The 18,153-nt window shown below is 42.0% G+C and overlaps 1 protein-coding gene across 2 annotated transcripts in view; it reads left to right on the top strand.

The window, feature by feature from the left end:
- Nucleotides 1-18,153, top strand: part of SH3RF1 (SH3 domain containing ring finger 1) — a 177,083-nt gene that overhangs the window by 153,434 nt on the left and 5,496 nt on the right. For both annotated transcript variants that reach the window (XM_008000233.3, XM_037993721.2), the window contains 2 exons: nt 506-867; nt 9,893-10,251. In XM_008000233.3, the coding sequence (XP_007998424.3) occupies nt 506-867; nt 9,893-10,251 (721 nt within the window). The remainder of the gene's footprint in view (nt 1-505; nt 868-9,892; nt 10,252-18,153) is intronic.

The raw sequence follows: 18,153 nt of genomic DNA, 5'->3' as shown, positions 1-18,153 counted from the left end.
CTTTGGACCCTATGGGATCTTAAACAGCTTTCGTAGTTCTGTAGCACTGAAAACCTTCCCAAGAGTCTCAGGTAACTAATGGGATGAGGGGTAGACTAAGGGTTTGTGAGCTCTATCAGAAAAACATAAAGAAGGAAAATGATTAATAAGAAAAGGGAATGAATAATAGGAAAAGGACTAGAGGGAGACATGGCTTGACATTGTAGAATGCCATCAAAAACTGGCTCAGTGTGGCTAACACTGTGGAGGGGCTGTCTCCTAAGTAAAAGAACTGAGCTTCCAGGCACTCAATAGACTCAAGGACTGACCTGGAAGGACAATAGATAGTGTCTAGGAATCCAGCTAAGATTAAGTGCTTTTAGGCTACCGTCCATCCCATCTTTATTTTAATAAATACAGTAGCAGCCTTTTATCATGGTCTGATGCAGTGAAATGACTCATGTTTTGGTGAGCAGCATCTATTAGATAGTTGAATTTTGCTGTGTTCCCTCTTTCCATCTACTAGTTGCAGCGCACAACCAGGAGCGCCCCACGGCAGCAGTGACACCCATCCAGGTACAGAATGCCACCGGCCTCGGCCCTGCATCTGTGGGCCTGCCCCATCACTCGCTGGCCTCCCCACAACCTGCGCCTCCGATGCCAAGCTCAGCCACGCACACTGCTGCCATCAGTATCAGTCGAGCCAGTGCCCCTCTGGCCTGTGCAGCAGCTGCTCCACTGACCTCCCAAAGCATCACCAGTGCTTCTCTGGAGGCTGAGCCCAGTGGCCGGATAGTGACTGTTCTCCCTGGACTCCCCACGTCTCCTGACAGTGCTTCATCAGCTTGTGGGAACAGTTCAGCAACCAAACCAGACAAGGATAGCAAAGTAAGACCTTACTTACTTACTGTTTCTCTGCTTTACTTACTTCCCAGTTTTTCTTCTTATGTTGTGTCTGTCATTTTTAGCTAATGAGAAGAGTCATTGTTCAACAAACCCTCAGGTGCTCCCCACGTGTGAGTCACTATGCCAGGTGCTAGGAGTAGAGTGGGGAAGAAACGCAGGCTCCACCCCATCCTCTTATCTGGAGCTCATGTTTCTCTGTTTTTAAACACCCACTAGTTGCCACGCCCTGTGCTGCAGGTTAGAAGGACCACAGTGAATGACACTTAGTCACTCCTCCATGTGCAGCTTAGTCTTGTGGAGGAATTTCCTTTTCCCTTTAGTTACTCATTCTTTCATCATTTTGCCGTCCTCAAGTCTTCCTGCTCAGTGAGTCTTACTTGATAAGAATTCTGGTAAAAATATATATATGTGAGGGGGATGAAACTGTTGATCAAAAGTGTTATTTATGGATTTATTTTATCTATAGCAGTGGTCCCCAACCTTTTGGGCACCATGGACCAGTTTTGTTGAAGACTGTTTTTCCATGGACCCAGGGGTGGTGGCGGGGAAATGGTTTCAGACTGATTCAAGCTCATTACATTAAATGTGCACTTTATTTCTATTATTATTATACTGTACTATATAATGAAATACAACTCACCATAATGTAGAATTAGTGGGAGTCCTGAGTTTGTTTTCTCGCAACTACCTGGGCGTGATGGTAGACGGTGACAGATCGTCAGGCATTAGATTCTCATAAGGAGTGCGCAGGCTGCATCCCTCGCATGTGCAGTTCACAATAGGGTTCATGCTCCTGTGAGAATCTAATGCCCCTGCTGATCTGACAGGAGGCGGAGCTCAGGCAGTAATGCGAGTGATGGGGAGCAGCTGTAAATACAGGTGAAGCGGCACTCGCTTGCCTGCCGCTCACCCCCTGCCGTGCAGCCTGGTCCCTAACAGGCCACAGGCTAGTGCAGGTCCATGGCCCAGTACATCTGACCTTAAGCAGCATGGTTCCTTGAGAGGTAAGACTTGAAATATAAGGAAACATTATTTTCTAAATCCATACGTTGTTTTTTTTTTTAAATGTCTCCTTTGGGGCTGAATTTTAAAGAAAATATAGATGAAAAGTTATATTGGAAAGAATAACCTACAGTTGGGGTTAGAGACAGGTGATTGGAGGTAAGAGAAATTGAGAGTGGTTAAATGTAAAAAGAAAAAGAAGAGTTGGTAACAGATCTGGATAATTTTATTGTCATCATTACTTTTCCCTGAATATTTTACACATTTCCCCTGAAGCTCTATACCAGTTCTGGGAAGTTTGAGGGAGGGTGATCATAGACTTTTGGCCACCTGGTTAAGTGGTAATGTATATCATTCTATTTAAATGGTTAAGGGAGCCTGTAAATAGCGGTTTATAAGGAAATAAACTTTATGGCCTACTAAAAAGTTAATATTTAATTGTTGGGTTAACATGAGAGTTTTTGAAAAAGATTGGTATCTGTTCAGTGTTTATAATTAACTACATTAAACTTGCACTCAAGCCAATATGTTCAACTTTGTTAATATACTTATAAATAATTATTTTTACGGTTTAGATTTTAAGGCTTGGGGACAATGTGTCTCAGAGCCCTTGCCACTGATAAGAACAGGGACTCTTCAGCTGGGCCCTTCCAATGTAGAATTCACTTAATCTCTGAGGCTTTAAAGGTCCTTGTGATAGACAGAATAGTGACTCCCCAAGGATGTCCACCTCCTGATCCCTGGAACCTTTAAAGATGTTTCATTACATGGCCACAAGGACCTTGCAGGTGTTATTAAATTAAAAGCCCTTTGACAAGGGGGTTATCCTGAATTATCCAGGCGGGCCCAATGTAAACACAAGGATGTTCTTAAAAGGGAGGCAGGAAGCTCGGGGCCAGAGAAGGAGACGTGATAGTGAAGCAGAGGTAGGAATGATAGGAAAATGAGGCCACAAGGAATACAGGAAGCCTCTAGAATCTGGAAAAAACAAGGGAACAGATTCTTCCCCAGCGGCTTCCAAAAGGAACCAGCCCTGCCAACACCTTGATTTTAGGACCGGATTTTTACCACAAAGTTTGAGTTAACCTGTTACAGCACCATCTAGTACAGGTCCTTACTGGTCATCCTGTGGAGCACCCTTCCCTGACAAACGGCCATGGCTTCTGCCTGGGTGCGTGCCCTATTGACCAAGCAGTGCCCTAGCCCAAGACTGCCCTGTGCCATCTTCAGTCAGCCCTAACTCAACCTTCCAACCATTGTTCTTTATTTTGAGGGCCCACATAGAAAATGCAGATCTCCTTTCTACATGGTGCCCTGAGGTATTTGCAGTTTTGTCCCCTTGTGTCTTTTCTCTAATGCTATACTCTTGAAGTTTTCTTTACCTAGTCCTCATATCACAGATTTCAAGTTTTCCCTTATGAACTCTCCTACCTCATTTAATGTTCCAAATCCACTAAAGAGACTTCTGGTTGATATAAATTTAGGAATTCCATGATTCTTGTCACTTAATCATGAATCTTCATGACTAGAGTGTGTTTATATACATTTCTCCATCATATCTACAAGGATGTCCTGGGAGAAGTCACCAGATGCCACATTGAGATTCACCTGCCTTTTACATCATCCTCCCATCCACAGAGTTCTCCCCATTGCCCCATCATTTCTGCAGTGACTTATTGTTAGCAGGTATCTCCTGGAAGAGTTTTATTTCCCTTTCTAAATGTTCATAAATCTTTTATTTAATACTCTTTTAGAATTTCCCAGATGGTCTGCAAAGTGCTTTGTTGTCATGTGTTTGAAAATTGGGGCCGGCCGTGGTGCTCACACCTGTAATCCCAGCCCTTTGGGAAGCCAAGGTCAGGAGTTTGAGACCAGCCTGGCCAACACAGTGAAACCCTGTCTCTACTAAAAATACAAAAATTAACTGGGCATGGTGGCACATGCCTGTAATCCCAGCTACTCAGGAGGCTGAGGCTGGAGAATTGCTTGAACCAGGGAGTCAGAGGTTGCAGTGAGCCAAGATCACACCACTGCACTCCAGCCTGGGCGACAGAGTGAGACTCTGTCTCAGGGGGAAAAAAAGAAAATTGGGACTTGCACGTGCCCTTTCTTGCCTGTTCAGTTAACCCTCATTCCAGATTCACCAGATTATCAAAGGTTATTGGTTGCATTTCTGCTGCTATTTTTCTCTGTACACTGGAGTGAATTCAGCCTGTTAAGAGTAGTCATTTGATCTCTAAATCCCAGCTTCACTCATTTCCCTCTCGTCAAAGTTTGTTCTTCCCTTCCAGTCTAAAGATTATCCTTCCCTTTCTTCTTGCCATCCAAGAACCACCATCCTCCACAGCAGGTCTGTGTCTTTCTTGTTCTTCTTGTTTCAAACATAACTTTAAAAGAGCTCTTAAAAAAATTTTTTTTGTCTTTAGCATTTTTGCAAGTTTAAGCTCATTCTGATCTTTAAGCCTTCTTGAATTGCTATGGGCCACGTTATGTTCTTTGTTACGGGCTCCTCTCTTGATCTTTTGGTACGTGCCCTTTAAAAATTTGAGCCATTAGGCTGCTCCCTGGGAGATCACATCAGTACCTTTAGATGCCTCTATGTTTTCATCTGCAGGGATGATTTGCAATTGTATGGTTAGAATTTCATTTTTGAGAGCCTTCCTATTCCTCTTGAAGCATCTTCCCTTTTGAGTTTCGGGTCATGCATATATTTTCTTTGAACATTTAAAAATCAATTCTTTTAAACTATAAAGTTCAAACCTGACTATCACCAGCCTCTTTTTCCATGCTTTATTCCAAGTTCCGATACTTCTGCTTCATCAGCAGAACGTCTCCACCCCTCTCTGGTTTCTGCCCTCCCTCTAGTTGATCAGAATTAGATCCAAAGTTGCAGTTTGCTCAACTTTCTGTGAGATTAAACTGTCAGCAAGGAAAAACTGTATTAGAGATCCTAGTTTTAGTTGAGACTTACAGCAGATATCTAGGTATTTGATAACGTCCTCATTATTTCTGTCTTTCCTCATCATACTGTGAGCATCATCATCCATTTACTTAAACCTATCAGCAATGCATGGTGCATCTCCCACATGATAGTGTGCCTACTGCCCCTCCTGTTCTCTGTACCCAGCTGCTCCGCAGTGGGCTACTGCTGCTCTTCCACAGAGAAATATAATTTTATAATGTACAGATGGGACTGTCGCAGCTTCTCTTCTAACCGGCTACTCTTTGGAATAGTATTTTATTTGGAAGTCCTGTTGCGCAAAGTCTCAGGGATCTCTAGAGGCTGCATTTTTGCCCTTGTGTTAAAATCTCTAGCTAACTTTGGTGTCTGTACTCTGTGGTTTGATAAACAGGCATCTGAAACTCTGTTTCATCTCAGTTCTTTCTTGTTTGAAATCCTAGACCTTTTCTACCATTGTTATTCTTCCTTCTATGAGATCCCTAATATTTTCCACTGTCATCAGTATAACAACTTCATCTGGACATATTTCTAACTTCATATTCAGTTCAAAGCCTTCATTATTTGATCAACTAATCTCCAGGAAAATGTGTTTCCAAATCTTTAAGAGATACTTATGTATATGTATATATGTTTTATTGGGTTTTGTTGTTATAAAAAGATTAAGGCTGGGCACAGTGGCTCACACCTATAATCCCAAAAGTTTGGGAGACCAAGGTGGGTGGATCACTTGAGGCCAGAAGTATAAGATCACCCTCAGCAATTTAGCAAAACCCTATCTCTACAAAAAAAAAAAAAATATATATATATATATATTTTTTTTTTTTTTTAATTAGCTGGGCATGGTGGTATGTGCCTGTAGTCCTAGCTACTTGGGAGGCTGAGGTGGGAGGATGGCTTCAGCCCAGGAGGTCAAGGCTGCAGTGAGCTACGTTAATGCCACTGCCCTCCAGCCTGGATGACAGAATTAGATCTCCCAGGCTGGAGTGCCATGGTGTGATCTCGACTCACTGCAACCTCTGCCTCCTGGGTTCAAGTAATTTTACCACCTCAGCCTCCCAAGTAGGTGGGACAACAGGCATGTACCTCCACTTGCAGCTAACTTTTGTGTTTTTAGTAGAGACAGGGCTTCACCATGTTGGTGGTCTTGAACTCCTGGCCTCAAGTGATCCCCCTGCCTTGGCCTCCCAAAGTGTTGGGATTACAGGCATGAGCCTGCGCCTGGCCTGAAAAAAATCTTTTTGATTAGTACAGTTGTGTAATTGTACTTAAGTTCTCTAAGTTCTAACCTTACTTTAGAAAAAGAGGAGGAACCACCTCTGATGCCAATGTCTACCCCAAGTGCTTCCATTTTCTACCTGTGACTTCAAAATCTCCAGCGGTGCTTTGTAAGTCTCACCTGACATTGACATTGATTCCATATGAGTCAGCAGGAGTGGGTGTTGGTCAACATGCACTCTGCCATATCCTAGCTCCATTCCTAAAAGCCACCTTTCCTACAGGTGGGCCACACAAGGTCAACATTTAGTGTCTCAAATCCCCCACCCCCAAATTCCCGATGATTCTCCCTTAAGGATCCAACCACAGATTTTCTTCAGTGTTTTAGGGCCTTTCCTATTGTTCTTTTCATTTATTTATTTGTTTATTTTAAGAGATAGGGTCTTACCATGTTGCCCAAGCTAGTCTTGAACCTCCTGGATTCAAGCCGTCCTTCTACCTCAGCCTCCCAAGTAGCTGGGACTACAGGTTCACACCACTGCACCTGGCTTATTATTCTTGATTTTCTTATGCAGAGGTCCTATCTGGTTTTTAAATATTCATTTTATTTTCTGAAGATTTTTCTTGAAGTCTCTACTGATCATTTTCTTTTTTTCTACCTTTATTATTAATTTTTTAAACGAGGTCTCATTCTGTCACCCAGGCTGGAGTGCAGTGGCGCAATGATACCTCACTGCAGCCCGAACTCCCGGTCTTAAGTGACCCTCCCAGCTGGGACTAAAGGCATGAGCCACCATACCTAGGTAATTTTATTTTGGTAGAGATGGGGTCTTGCTGTGTTGCCCAGGTGGCTCTCAAACTCCTGGGCTCAAACAATACTCCTGCCTAGGCCTCCCAAAATGCTGGGATTACAGGTGTAAGCCACTGTGCCCAGCCTCTAGTGATCATTTTCTTTGTTCAAATGATTTTTCTTCCTCCTCCCAGGTGTTTTTGTTTGTTTGTTTGTTTTTTGTATTGTTTTGGGGTTTTTTTGCTACAGGGTATCCCTTTATCACCCAGGCTGGAGTGCAGTGGCATGTCATAGCTCACTGCAACTTCTGCCTCCAGGCTTGAGCAACCCTCCCTCCCACCTCAGGCTCCTGAGTAGGTAGGACCACAGGTGTGCACCACCACACCTGGCTAACTTTTTTATTTGTATTTTTGTAGAGGCAGGGTTTCCCTACGTTGCCCAGGCTGATCTTGAACTCCTGGGCTCAAGCGATCCTCCTGCTTCAGCCTCCCAAAGTGCTAGAATTACAGGTGTGAGCCACTGTGCCCAGCCTGAATGTAGTCTTTATTAATTCATTTAGTTTTCATTTCTGCTGTTGGTTTTTGAAAAAATAATGGCGCTCGTAGATGCTAAGTGTCTGAGTTTGCAGAATGATCTCTCACAAGTGGAACATTATTCTGCTAACAGAAAAAATCAGAATATGCCATTGAAAGCATGGTTCCTTGGAACTAGGACAGCATCTTTTCTGTATTACCACCCCCACCCCTTACCCCTTGTGCCCTGCCATGATTCCTAATCCTCTGCCTTCTGCTCTGTGGGTAGTCAGCATCAGTTGATGATGATAAGACATCCCTTAGAAGTCATTAAAGCAAGCTGTATTTAATGCGTTTAATCATTTTAGATGAATTAAGTCATCTTTCTTCTTAATCACTTTAGAGGCTGTTCCCTGAGTGCCGTTGAGTTATCTGATATTTTACTGAGTGCTCAGAACTGAGCTTTTAAGAAATGGCTTTAGCTATGGCTTGCTGAGATTGTAATTTATCAATGGACTTGATGTTCTCACTGGACCTTTGGGGGTCCGTGGACTAGCGTGTGCTTTCTTACATCATGGCAAGAATAGCTGGAAGTCGCAGCTGACTGCTACCTTAGAAGTGGAAGCTACTGGACGTTATTCTTTTGCACATCATACCTTGGACTTCCAGACCTCAGGCTCTCTACAACAAATACGGAGCAGCATTGACAAGTGCTTAGTCAGACCACTTCATTGACCACAGGCTTTATTGAAAGGCTTTATTGCCTCTGGATCTGGGGAATCCAACATATCCTTTATTTCCTTAGGCCTGGCGCTAGCTATATTTTTCCTCCCTTTCACTGATCTCATCCTCTTCCAGTATTTTCTCAGCCTCTAAGCTTTAGTGGGTGTAGGGCCCTGCACTCGACACTGGGTGAGATACAGAGGTATATACAGCACTGTCACTGCACTTATGCAGGCAGTCCAAGTTTGTGAGGACATTCATTAGAATGCACATAGTAGCCCCACAGAAAATGTGGCATTGAATGAGTGAAGCGAAAGCCCATAAGATCAGCTGAGGACAGGCTATAAAGAGAAATGCAAAAGGATCATCCTCTACCCGGGAGAGTTGCTGGGTGGTGGGGATCAGCTGGCTCTGCTCATCTGTAGCCCAGGTCAAGCAAGTACAGAAATGACTTTCGCACCCACTCCCACCCTGTTTTCCCATTTCTAGCCCACGGGCTCACGTGTCCTTGAGCAGCATTAGGTAACTGGGGACTATGGTGCACTGTTCCTGCGATTCTTCCTCATAGTCTGATAAATTATTGCTTTTGTCTCCTTTTTTCTGCCATACTGTCTGTAATGGAACAATGTTGTTAGGGATTTAGATTCATTTTCCCAAGGAGTTTTTACTGAGTCTAAGCTATTACTCCCAAGAAAAATTCCTCAGCAGGTCCCTTATAATTTCTATTTCCCTGTTAGTGGGCCTTAATAATTCCAATTTGCCTACAGGGTTTTCTAAAGAAATAGTTATCTATGAAGTGTTTCATGTTCAAGCAGTGCTTCCATTCAGAGGACTTAATGATATAGTTGACATCTTAGTAAAACAATTTAAAAGGATCATGTTAAGCTTGGCCATCAGAAAGAACATTCATGCTTAAGGTTTCAGAATGAAGGAGCACTCTCTTGACATCTGATTTTCCTAGCAGACCAAAGATAGAAAGTATCAAAAGAGACAAAAATTCAAGAGATGGCTTCTGTGGAATTGTGATGGTTGAAAAAACAAACAAACAAACAAAAAACACACTTATTTGTATATTTGCTTGTGAAAGGAGAAATCAACTTGTTTCTAAGTATACCGAAGCTTTCCTTAAAATGGATGTCTAATCAAGGAGGTACTTGCAAGGGAGATGTGGTTTGACTTCCGTTTTATTGGCTTGTTACATTTAATCGAGGTGGCGACGTTTGAGAAGTGGTTTAACTCTTAACTCTGATCACTGCCTATAAGCGATAAGGCTCATGTCCATGCCTGTGGAATAAAGTGCTGTCATGTTTACATTTAATTCTGCATGCAGTCAGCTGTCTTACAGCAATTAGAGATAAGATAGGCAGAAGTTCAGGAAATTAAATCCATAATCTGAAATTTCCATTTTATCCTAAAATATCTACTAATGCTTTTACCAAACCTGGGATGTGAATTGGTGAGTTTTATTGTTTTACATCTTTTTTATCAGTTTGTCCTACTTCAACAGAATGTCCAAAACCAAACAAAAAATATATATATAGCAGAAAGGGAGAAGGAGGAGAAGTAAAAGGTCAGGTTAGCACCACACAAAAATTGGTGGACAGATTATGAATAACCAATTATCAACAGAAATAATGTAATAAGATCAAACCAAACATTGAAACCATAAGGCCCCATACACTTACTATGTACCCACAAAATTAAAATTAAAAATTAAAAAGTAATAATGAACTCTAGGGCCATTTTGATTACACCAGCAATAGTACTGTCATTCTCCAACTAAGGCTCATTTTTTTTTTCCAGAAAGAAAAAAAGGGTTTGTTGAAGTTGCTTTCTGGCGCCTCCACTAAACGGAAGCCCCGCATGTCTCCTCCAGCATCACCAACCCTAGAAGTGGAGCTGGGCAGTGCAGAACTTCCTCTCCAGGGAGCAGTGGGGCCCGAACTGCCACCAGGAGGTGGCCATGGCAGGGCAGGCTCCTGCCCTGTGGATGGGGATGGACCAGTCACGACTGCAGCGGCAGGAGCAGCCCTAGCCCAGGATGCTTTTCACAGGAAGGCAAGTTCCCTGGATTCCGCCGTCCCCATCGCTCCACCTCCTCGCCAGGCCTGTTCCTCCCTGGGTCCCGTCTTGAATGAGTCTAGACCTGTTGTTTGTGAAAGGTGAGTTCAACTTTGTTCCGGGAAAAAACTAAAAAATGAACAACAGGCTTTAGGCTGGAACGTTTATTGTGATATTTAAGATGTTTTGCCATATCTTCCTAACTTTTGAAACTGAGCTTATGAAAATAAGCACTGAATTTTTTTTCCCACTTGACACAACATACTCTGTTTTCCTTTTTCCTTTTTCCTTCCACGTTTCTTAATGGGTTGGTCCCCAGCCTTCCTTTTCCTTTATTTTCTCTACTCTACCATGCCAAAATTGTGTCCAGGTAAAAACTGTCAATCACTGGGAACTTGTTCATGGATTTACTTCTTTCTTGTTTCTATTCCATTGCCAGCAATCGCTCTTTTTTTTTTAATCCTTTGCCTTTTTTATTAAAAGTTTACATTGTTTCCTGCTAGTTGTGAAGCAACTAGAGCAGGTGTGTCCAATCTTTTGGCCTCCCTGGGCCACACTGAAGGAAGAATTGTCTTGGGCCACATATAAAATATACTCATATGACTGGGCATGGTGGCTCACGCCTGTAATCCCAGCAACATGGTAAAACCCTGTCTCTACTAAGATACAAAGAAATAGTCAGGCGCGGTGGCAGGTCCCTGTAATCCCAGCTACTTGGGAGGCTGAGGCAGAAGAATCACTTGAACCCGGGAGGCAGAGGTTGCGGTGAACGGAGATCGTGCCACTGCACTCCAGCCTGGGTGACAGAGCAGGACTCCATCTCAAAAAAAATAAAAATAATAAATATATATATACACATATATTTATAGATACTGTTAAAAATAGTTTACATTACATATATATACACACTAACATTAATGATAGCTGATGAGCTAAAAAAAAAAAAATCGCAAAAAAATTTCACAATATTTTAAGAAAGTTTATGAATTTGTGTTGCACTGCATGCCCACGGGTTGAACAGACTTGAATTAGAGAATTCTGTCAGCTAAGAGAACTCTCTTCTTTTTTTGAGACAAAGTCTTGCTCTGTTGCACAAGCTTCAGTGCAGTGGTGCAATCAGAGCTCACTGAAGCCTCAACATCCTGGGCTCAAGTGATCCTCCCACCTCAGCTTCCTGAGTGGCTGGGACCGCAAGCCTGTGCCACCATTCCCAGCAATTTTTTGTTTTGTATTTTTTTGTAAAGACGGGGTCTCCCATGTTGCCCAGGCTAGTCTTGAACTCCTGGACTCAAGCCATTCTCCTGCCCTGGCCTCCCAAAGTGCTGGGATTACAGGCATGAGCCAGCATGCCTAGTGAAGAACTCTCTTCTTCTTCCTGAGCCAGAAGAGTATGGCTAAGTTCTCAGTCTCAGTTCTGACTCTCCTCCTGACCAAGTGACTTGATTCAGTTACACTCAGAGTAATAAGCCCTGTTTCAGTGATGCCAACCTTGAATAATTATACAAAAGGGAGCAGTTCTGTTTGATACCCCACTGGGGTTCTAGGAGTGTGTTAGGAAAGAAAGTATATATTTAATGAGACAAATAGCTACTAGGATTATTTAAACTCAACAATGAAGCACTATTCATTACATTGGAAAGCATCATGAAGTATATTCAAAATAGTGGACTCTTTATATCACATGTAAATATATAGTATTTGTCTTAAGTATTATCTGCTTTGTGGAGGGATTGCCTTTATGGTAGCATTTTCTGTGTTGCTGACTTGAAATCTTACTATAAAGTGTTATGTTTTTCAATGCCTTAAATTCACCTTACCTCTGTATTTCAGATGAAGCCATAGGTATATTTGTGTCCACCAAAGCATGAGGCCTGCATTCATATTTTTGGCACGCTTTTTTACTTAAACTAGGAAAAATGGAAAAGAGTAAATTTCAAACCTATGTAGATTAAGTACAAAGCTTACAATTTATGATTTTTTTTTTTTTTTCCAACAAGAGTCTCACTGTGTTGCCCAGGCTGGAGTGTAGTGGTGCCATCTCGGCTCACCGCAACCTCCACTTCCCGGGTTCAAGTGATTCTCCTGCCTCTGCCTCCCGAGTAGCTGTGATTGCAGGCGCACACCATGCCTGGCTAATTTTTTGTATTTTTAGTAGAGACGGGGTTTTGCCATGTTGGCCAAGCTGGTCTCGAACTCCTGAGCTCAGGCAATCCACCTGCCTTGGCCTCTCGAAGTGCTGGGATTACAGGTGTGAGCCACCAAGCCCAGCCACAATTTATGATATTTATTTTTATAGTGCTGTACAATAATTTTCTATAGTTCTAATCCACATAAAACCAGTTTTAAAATGAGCCATTACCCTAAAACAGTATTCTCTCCCTACAAATGAAATCATTTTATCTTTCCTCTCATCTGTTGTGCTCTTAGTAAAGCTTTGAAATTTTGTCCAGAATTCCTTGAATCTCTTATTCTGAGAGACAGCCTTTTTCCTACTGTATTGGTCTGCTTTCCAGGGATAGCACCTTCTGTCCCTGGAGTCGGTCCAGTTACTTGTTTACTTTCTCTTGGTCACAAATCCTCCCTCCTTCCCTCCAGGCACTGATCTGCAGTTTTTCCCTCAAGCCCTGAGGGCGTCTCTCCTGTGTTCCCTCTCATTTGTGGTATTTGTGTGACTCTTTTGAGTGATGGTTCACTTTGCCCAGACTCTCCCTAGGCGCTGGCATGGGCACTGCAGCCTCCCTCCCCCTAATGCGTTCCTTTTCAGTTGCCAGATGTCCTCAGTCTCTGTGGCTTTTGCATTCCGGTCCCTTCCTCTTAGAGGAGCTACTTTCTAACAGCAGGCTCCTGCTGTTCAGTTCATCTGAAAAGAAGGAATTGCTAGTGCACACAGGTGATGGCGTTTCAGGGGGCGGGGGATGCACATCAGATAGGAAACATAGAGAATTTAATGACAGGACAGATGGGCCCGGGCATGCTGGAATTCGTTGACAGGTTTTTTTGTATAACCATTTGAATTTTTACAAGTGGGAAAGGGGTCTTTGGAGAAGATTTCTACCCAAGTTTATATTTTTATAATCCATATGTTCAATGCAATATTAAATATAATAGCCAACCTGACCAACTTTCCATAGCCCTTGCTTTCATACAGTGATGGTAATAGTAGTTATTTACCTTGGATTCTTAGATCTGTCTCACAGTAAAAATAGCAGGAAAAATGTGTGGAAACATATAGGAAAATGTTATATTATTCACTGGGAATGAAATTTTTTGATTAATTAAAAGCCACCAAGTATAGAATTTAGGGATTACTTGTTTTCATATTTTAACACAATAAATTTCATTTTTATTTTAAATTATTTATTTCAACACAATAAAAAGTGCTGAGTGGTGAAAATGAAGGAAAGATTAACTTTTATATCAGTATGATTGAGAAAACATTTCAGGATCTAGGAATAATCCTTGATTTACAATACAAGCATCAACAACTCTTGCCCTGGCAAAATGCAGAAGGAGCCCAGGGTTCTTTTGGTAGAAATTTTACTGACTGAGAGAATTTCATAGAAGTATTTTTCAATTTATATTATTGCAACACTATGAGATAGAATTCATCTACAGATTATAGTGAGAACAAGCATAAAATTTCCTCTCAGACCATGACCCTATCTCATATATCTAAAGTAAAAGAACGTGCCAGGCACGGTGGCTCACGCCTGTAATCCCAGCACTTTGGGAGGCTGAGGTGGGTGGATCACGAGGTCAGGAGTTCAAGACCAGCCTGGCCAACATGGTGAAACCCTTTCTCTACTAAAAATGGAAAAAAAAAAATAGCCAGGTGTGGTGGCAGGCACCTGTAATCCCAGCTACTCGGGAGGCTGAGGCAGAGAAATGCTTGAACCCGGGAGGCGGAGGTTGCAGTGAGCCACAATCGCACCACTGCACTCCATCCAGCCTGGGTGACAGAGCAAGACTCCATCTCAAAAAAAAAAAAAAAAAAGAATGTGACTGGGGCAGCCGGTGCTGTCAATGGAAAGAAGCAACCACGTGATATAAAGACTTAAGCAATCTCATAGTAAGAAAGGATGAACCTTGAAATGTGTTGACAGGTCTTGGTGTCAGCAGAAAGAATTATCTGAGGAACAAAAGGATTCTTCTGTGTTTGTTAGAGAGACTGAAGAAAACAAGCAAGAAATAGCGCTATATCCTGGAGGCAGAAAATGTATAATTGATGACAGCAGAAATAATAGAACAAATATTTTAGGCTCTATTTTAGAAGGATTGAGAGAAAATAATTAGGAAATTGCAAAGAGAAAGTGGAAAGAAAATGTTTCAGAAGGGATGGCAAATAAAAGTATGTGACAGGTTTACTTTTCTTCCAAAGAAAAATAATAAATATATATATATATAAAGAGTTCAGGGAGACACAGCAAGTCACCTTTATCTGTGTGTATTTTTAAATTTAGGAATTAAACTGAGAACCACATACCTATAAGTTTATCTCCTAAATTGGAAAAAAAAAAAGAAAAAAAAAAACCTATGTATGATCTTTGATCAGGGATTAAGCTAGAACACTTGGAAACATACAAATTGGATAGAGATAGATTTACAGAAAGGCAGCTGGGCTTAACCAGCATGATTAATTTCTTTGAATCAGTGACAATGAACCCACTGGGTGAAGCAATGGACGTAATTTACTTAGACTTGGAGCAAGCTACAAAGGGAACTAGTATGGTTTTGCCAGTGAAATACTTAATTGAATATTAGATTGCTGTGGCAACTGGCAGAAAGCAGTAAGTGGTTACTCACCCAGGTCAGAGTGATGGACTGAGTGCCTCCCAGAGCAACATGGAAGCCAATTTGGGCTATACCAGGGGCGATTAGAAATGAAAATGTATGAACTACAGAGAACACCAGAGAGGCCAGAAAAATAAAGGAAGCAGGAAATGGATACTAATAAAAGACTGCAAATGCCCATTCAGATGGAAGCTAAAATACCATAGCACTGGAAGTGTGTGGAGTTTCTTTATATTGCAAGACTCTGTTTCTTGAATTCTACCTTGGCAGTTATCACCAAAAGTTAAGGTCACACAGGCACCAAGAGGCAGAGGTCATTCAGGGACCAGTCTGTGAGCCACTCTGGTCACCCCGTAATGCCTCCACAGTGCTTTGTTCAAAGGGAACGGGATGCTTTCCAACCAAGGTACCAGTCAGCTTTATACATTTTTCCTTTTTTTCTTTTCTTTTCTTTTTTTTTTTCCTTTTTTTTAAACAAAAAATTTTATTCATTCATATATCTTATTTATTTAATTGTGGTAAAGTATACATGAAAATTTATTTTTTCAAGTGTACAATTCAGTGGCATTAAGTACATTCATGTCATACAACCATTCATTGCTATCCATTTCTAGAACTTTTTCTTATCCTCAACTGAATCTGTACTCATTAAGCACTAACTCTTCATTCACCCTCCTCCAGGCCCTGCAACCACCCTTCTACTTGCTGTCCTCGTAAGTGACTTCTGGGCACCTCAAAAGTGGAATCATAAGATAGTCGTCCTTCTGTGTGAATGCAGCTTATTTCACTTAGCATAACGTTTGCAAGGTTCATCCCTGTTGTAGCACGTGTCAGAATTTCATTCCTTTTTAAGGAGCTTTGTATATTTTAAGAAATAGTTTTTCTATACTATTAGGCCTTTTCTTTTTGCCACTTGACATGCTTATTAAGAATTAAACGTACTATGCTAAGTACTATGAGGCATATAAAGTGAATTTAGCATCATCTCACCCTTCGAGCAGCTTATGGTTTGGTAGAATAAACGAGACAGGGACACAGATGGTAATAATACAATGTAGACTGTGCTAAGTGCCGTAAGACATATACATGGAGGCCTCTGGGATTTAGTCAGGCATGAAATTGCCTCCAGCCATGGGGCTGGAGATTTCACAGGGGAGAACTGGAGCCAGGCTTTGAGAGAATGATAGAGTATGGATGGGAGAGATAATGTCAAAGGAAATTCCCACTGGAAGGAACTGCATGAGCCAAGGTATGGCGTGGGGGAAGTAAAGGCCCTGTATAGGGAACATGTTCAGGCTTAGGGGAGTGTTTGGGACTTTGGTGGTGATAATAGTAGCTACAGCTGGGTAAAAAGAGATTAAGGCCTGATCACCAAGGGCTTCGCATACTAGGCTGAGGATTAACCTTGCTCACAGGCGTTGTAAAGCTGTTAATGATTTTTTGGCAGTGGGTAGCTGCAAATAGAGTTGCCACTTAAGAATATTAGTATGTGAGCGCTGCATAGACTGGGTTGGGGACAAGAAGAGACTTGAAGCAAGAAAGACAGGTAGATATTTGACCAGGTGGACGCCGGGCACAGTGGCTTACACCTGTAATCACAGCATTTTGGGAGGCCAAGGCAGGTGGATCACCAGGTCAGGAGTTAGAGACCAGCCTGGCCAATATGTTGAAACCCTGCCTCTATTAAAAATATAAAAATTAGTCAGGCGTGGTGGCACACGCCTGTAATCCCAGCTACTCAGGAGGCTGAGGCAGGAAAATCGCTTGAATCCAGGAGGCGGAGGTTGCAGTGAGCTGAGATCATGCCATTGCACTCCAGCTTGGACAACAAGAGCGAAACTCCATCTTAAAAAAAAAAATAAAAATTTAAAAAAAAACTATATTTGACTAGGTGGAAGGTAATGAGGTCATCAACCAGGATAGTGACAGTGACAATGAAGAGGAGTGGATGGGGTGCAGATTTTGAAGATAGATCAGCAGGTCCCATGTAGGTCATAGGAGAGTATTAATTGACTCCTGAGGTTCAGAACTTCCCCAAACCCCTGTTCATATAGAGAAAAGCATAATCCGAGTGAGGCAGAAGGTGGAGCAGCAGATGTAAAGGGCCTCTGCAGCTGTGCGTCACATCTGTTTGTTGGTCTGTAAATGTTCTACTTGGCAAAGCCTTTCAATGCCTGAAATAGTTGGCCAGTTATGCCCAGTATTTGGCCTTACAAATCTGTATTAGAAAACTGCACACCACCTCACAAGGCTCAAGATCAGGACCTGAGCTGGAAGATTTCTAAGTAGAGTCTATTACTCCTGCACCTGGTAGCCTTCATACGATCAAGACTGTGTCACAGTTTCCATTATGCACATAGTTTCTCATTCCACCCGCCCCCACCGAGGTTTATAAAACTTAGCAATGAAAATTTGCTCCCACTGGGAACTTGGCAGGAAGAGTATGTTCTTAGCCCAGCAGCAGTTCTAGTTCAGAATTTTTTTTTTACAAAATTGGTTTAGTGCATTTTATAAAATGCATATATTAATCTAATTCACTTCAAGTTTTTCAATAACCATTTTTATTCCATTTCACCTTTAAGGCAGCTCACAGAGAACAAGTAGGGAATATATCTCATGAGAAATCTATTCTGAATATGTTTTGAGGCACTTGCACATTTTTTCCCAGAATTATAAAACTTTCCCTTAAATTTTTAACTTATGCCACATGGCATCTACATCATTGCTTTTTCCATGGATTTTTAGCATGTTGACATTAGACTTGAGAAATGTCGTCTGGATCCTTCTTTCAGATAAATTCGTGATGCAATTATTTGTCTTGCTTATAAAGGTGTCAGAGGGCCGGGTGTAGCTGCTGATGTCTATAATCCCAGCAATTTATGGGGCTGAGGCTGGAAGATTGCTTGAGCCCAGGAGTTCAAGACCAGCCTGGGCAATATAGTGAGATGCCATCTCTATGAAAAGTAAAAAGATTAGCCAGGTTTGGTGGCACACACCTGTAGTCCCAGCTGGAAGGCTGACGTAGGAAGATCAGTTAAGCCTGGGAGGTCAAGGCTACAGTGAGCTGTGATTGCATCACTGCACACCAGCCTGGGCAACAAAGCAAGCCTGTCTCAAAATAAAATAAAGATATCAAAGAAGGGATTCAAAAACCCTAACTGTGTCGATCTAAAGTTTGTCAGATTTCATTTTCAGGAAATGCTTTAGGTTGT

The sequence above is a fragment of the Chlorocebus sabaeus genome, chromosome 7, assembly GCF_047675955.1.
Source record: "Chlorocebus sabaeus isolate Y175 chromosome 7, mChlSab1.0.hap1, whole genome shotgun sequence".
In the NCBI taxonomy this organism is placed as follows: Eukaryota; Metazoa; Chordata; class Mammalia; order Primates; family Cercopithecidae; genus Chlorocebus; species Chlorocebus sabaeus.
The sequence above is the reverse complement of the archived record's forward strand: the minus strand, read 5'-3'. Positions and strand labels throughout refer to the sequence as shown.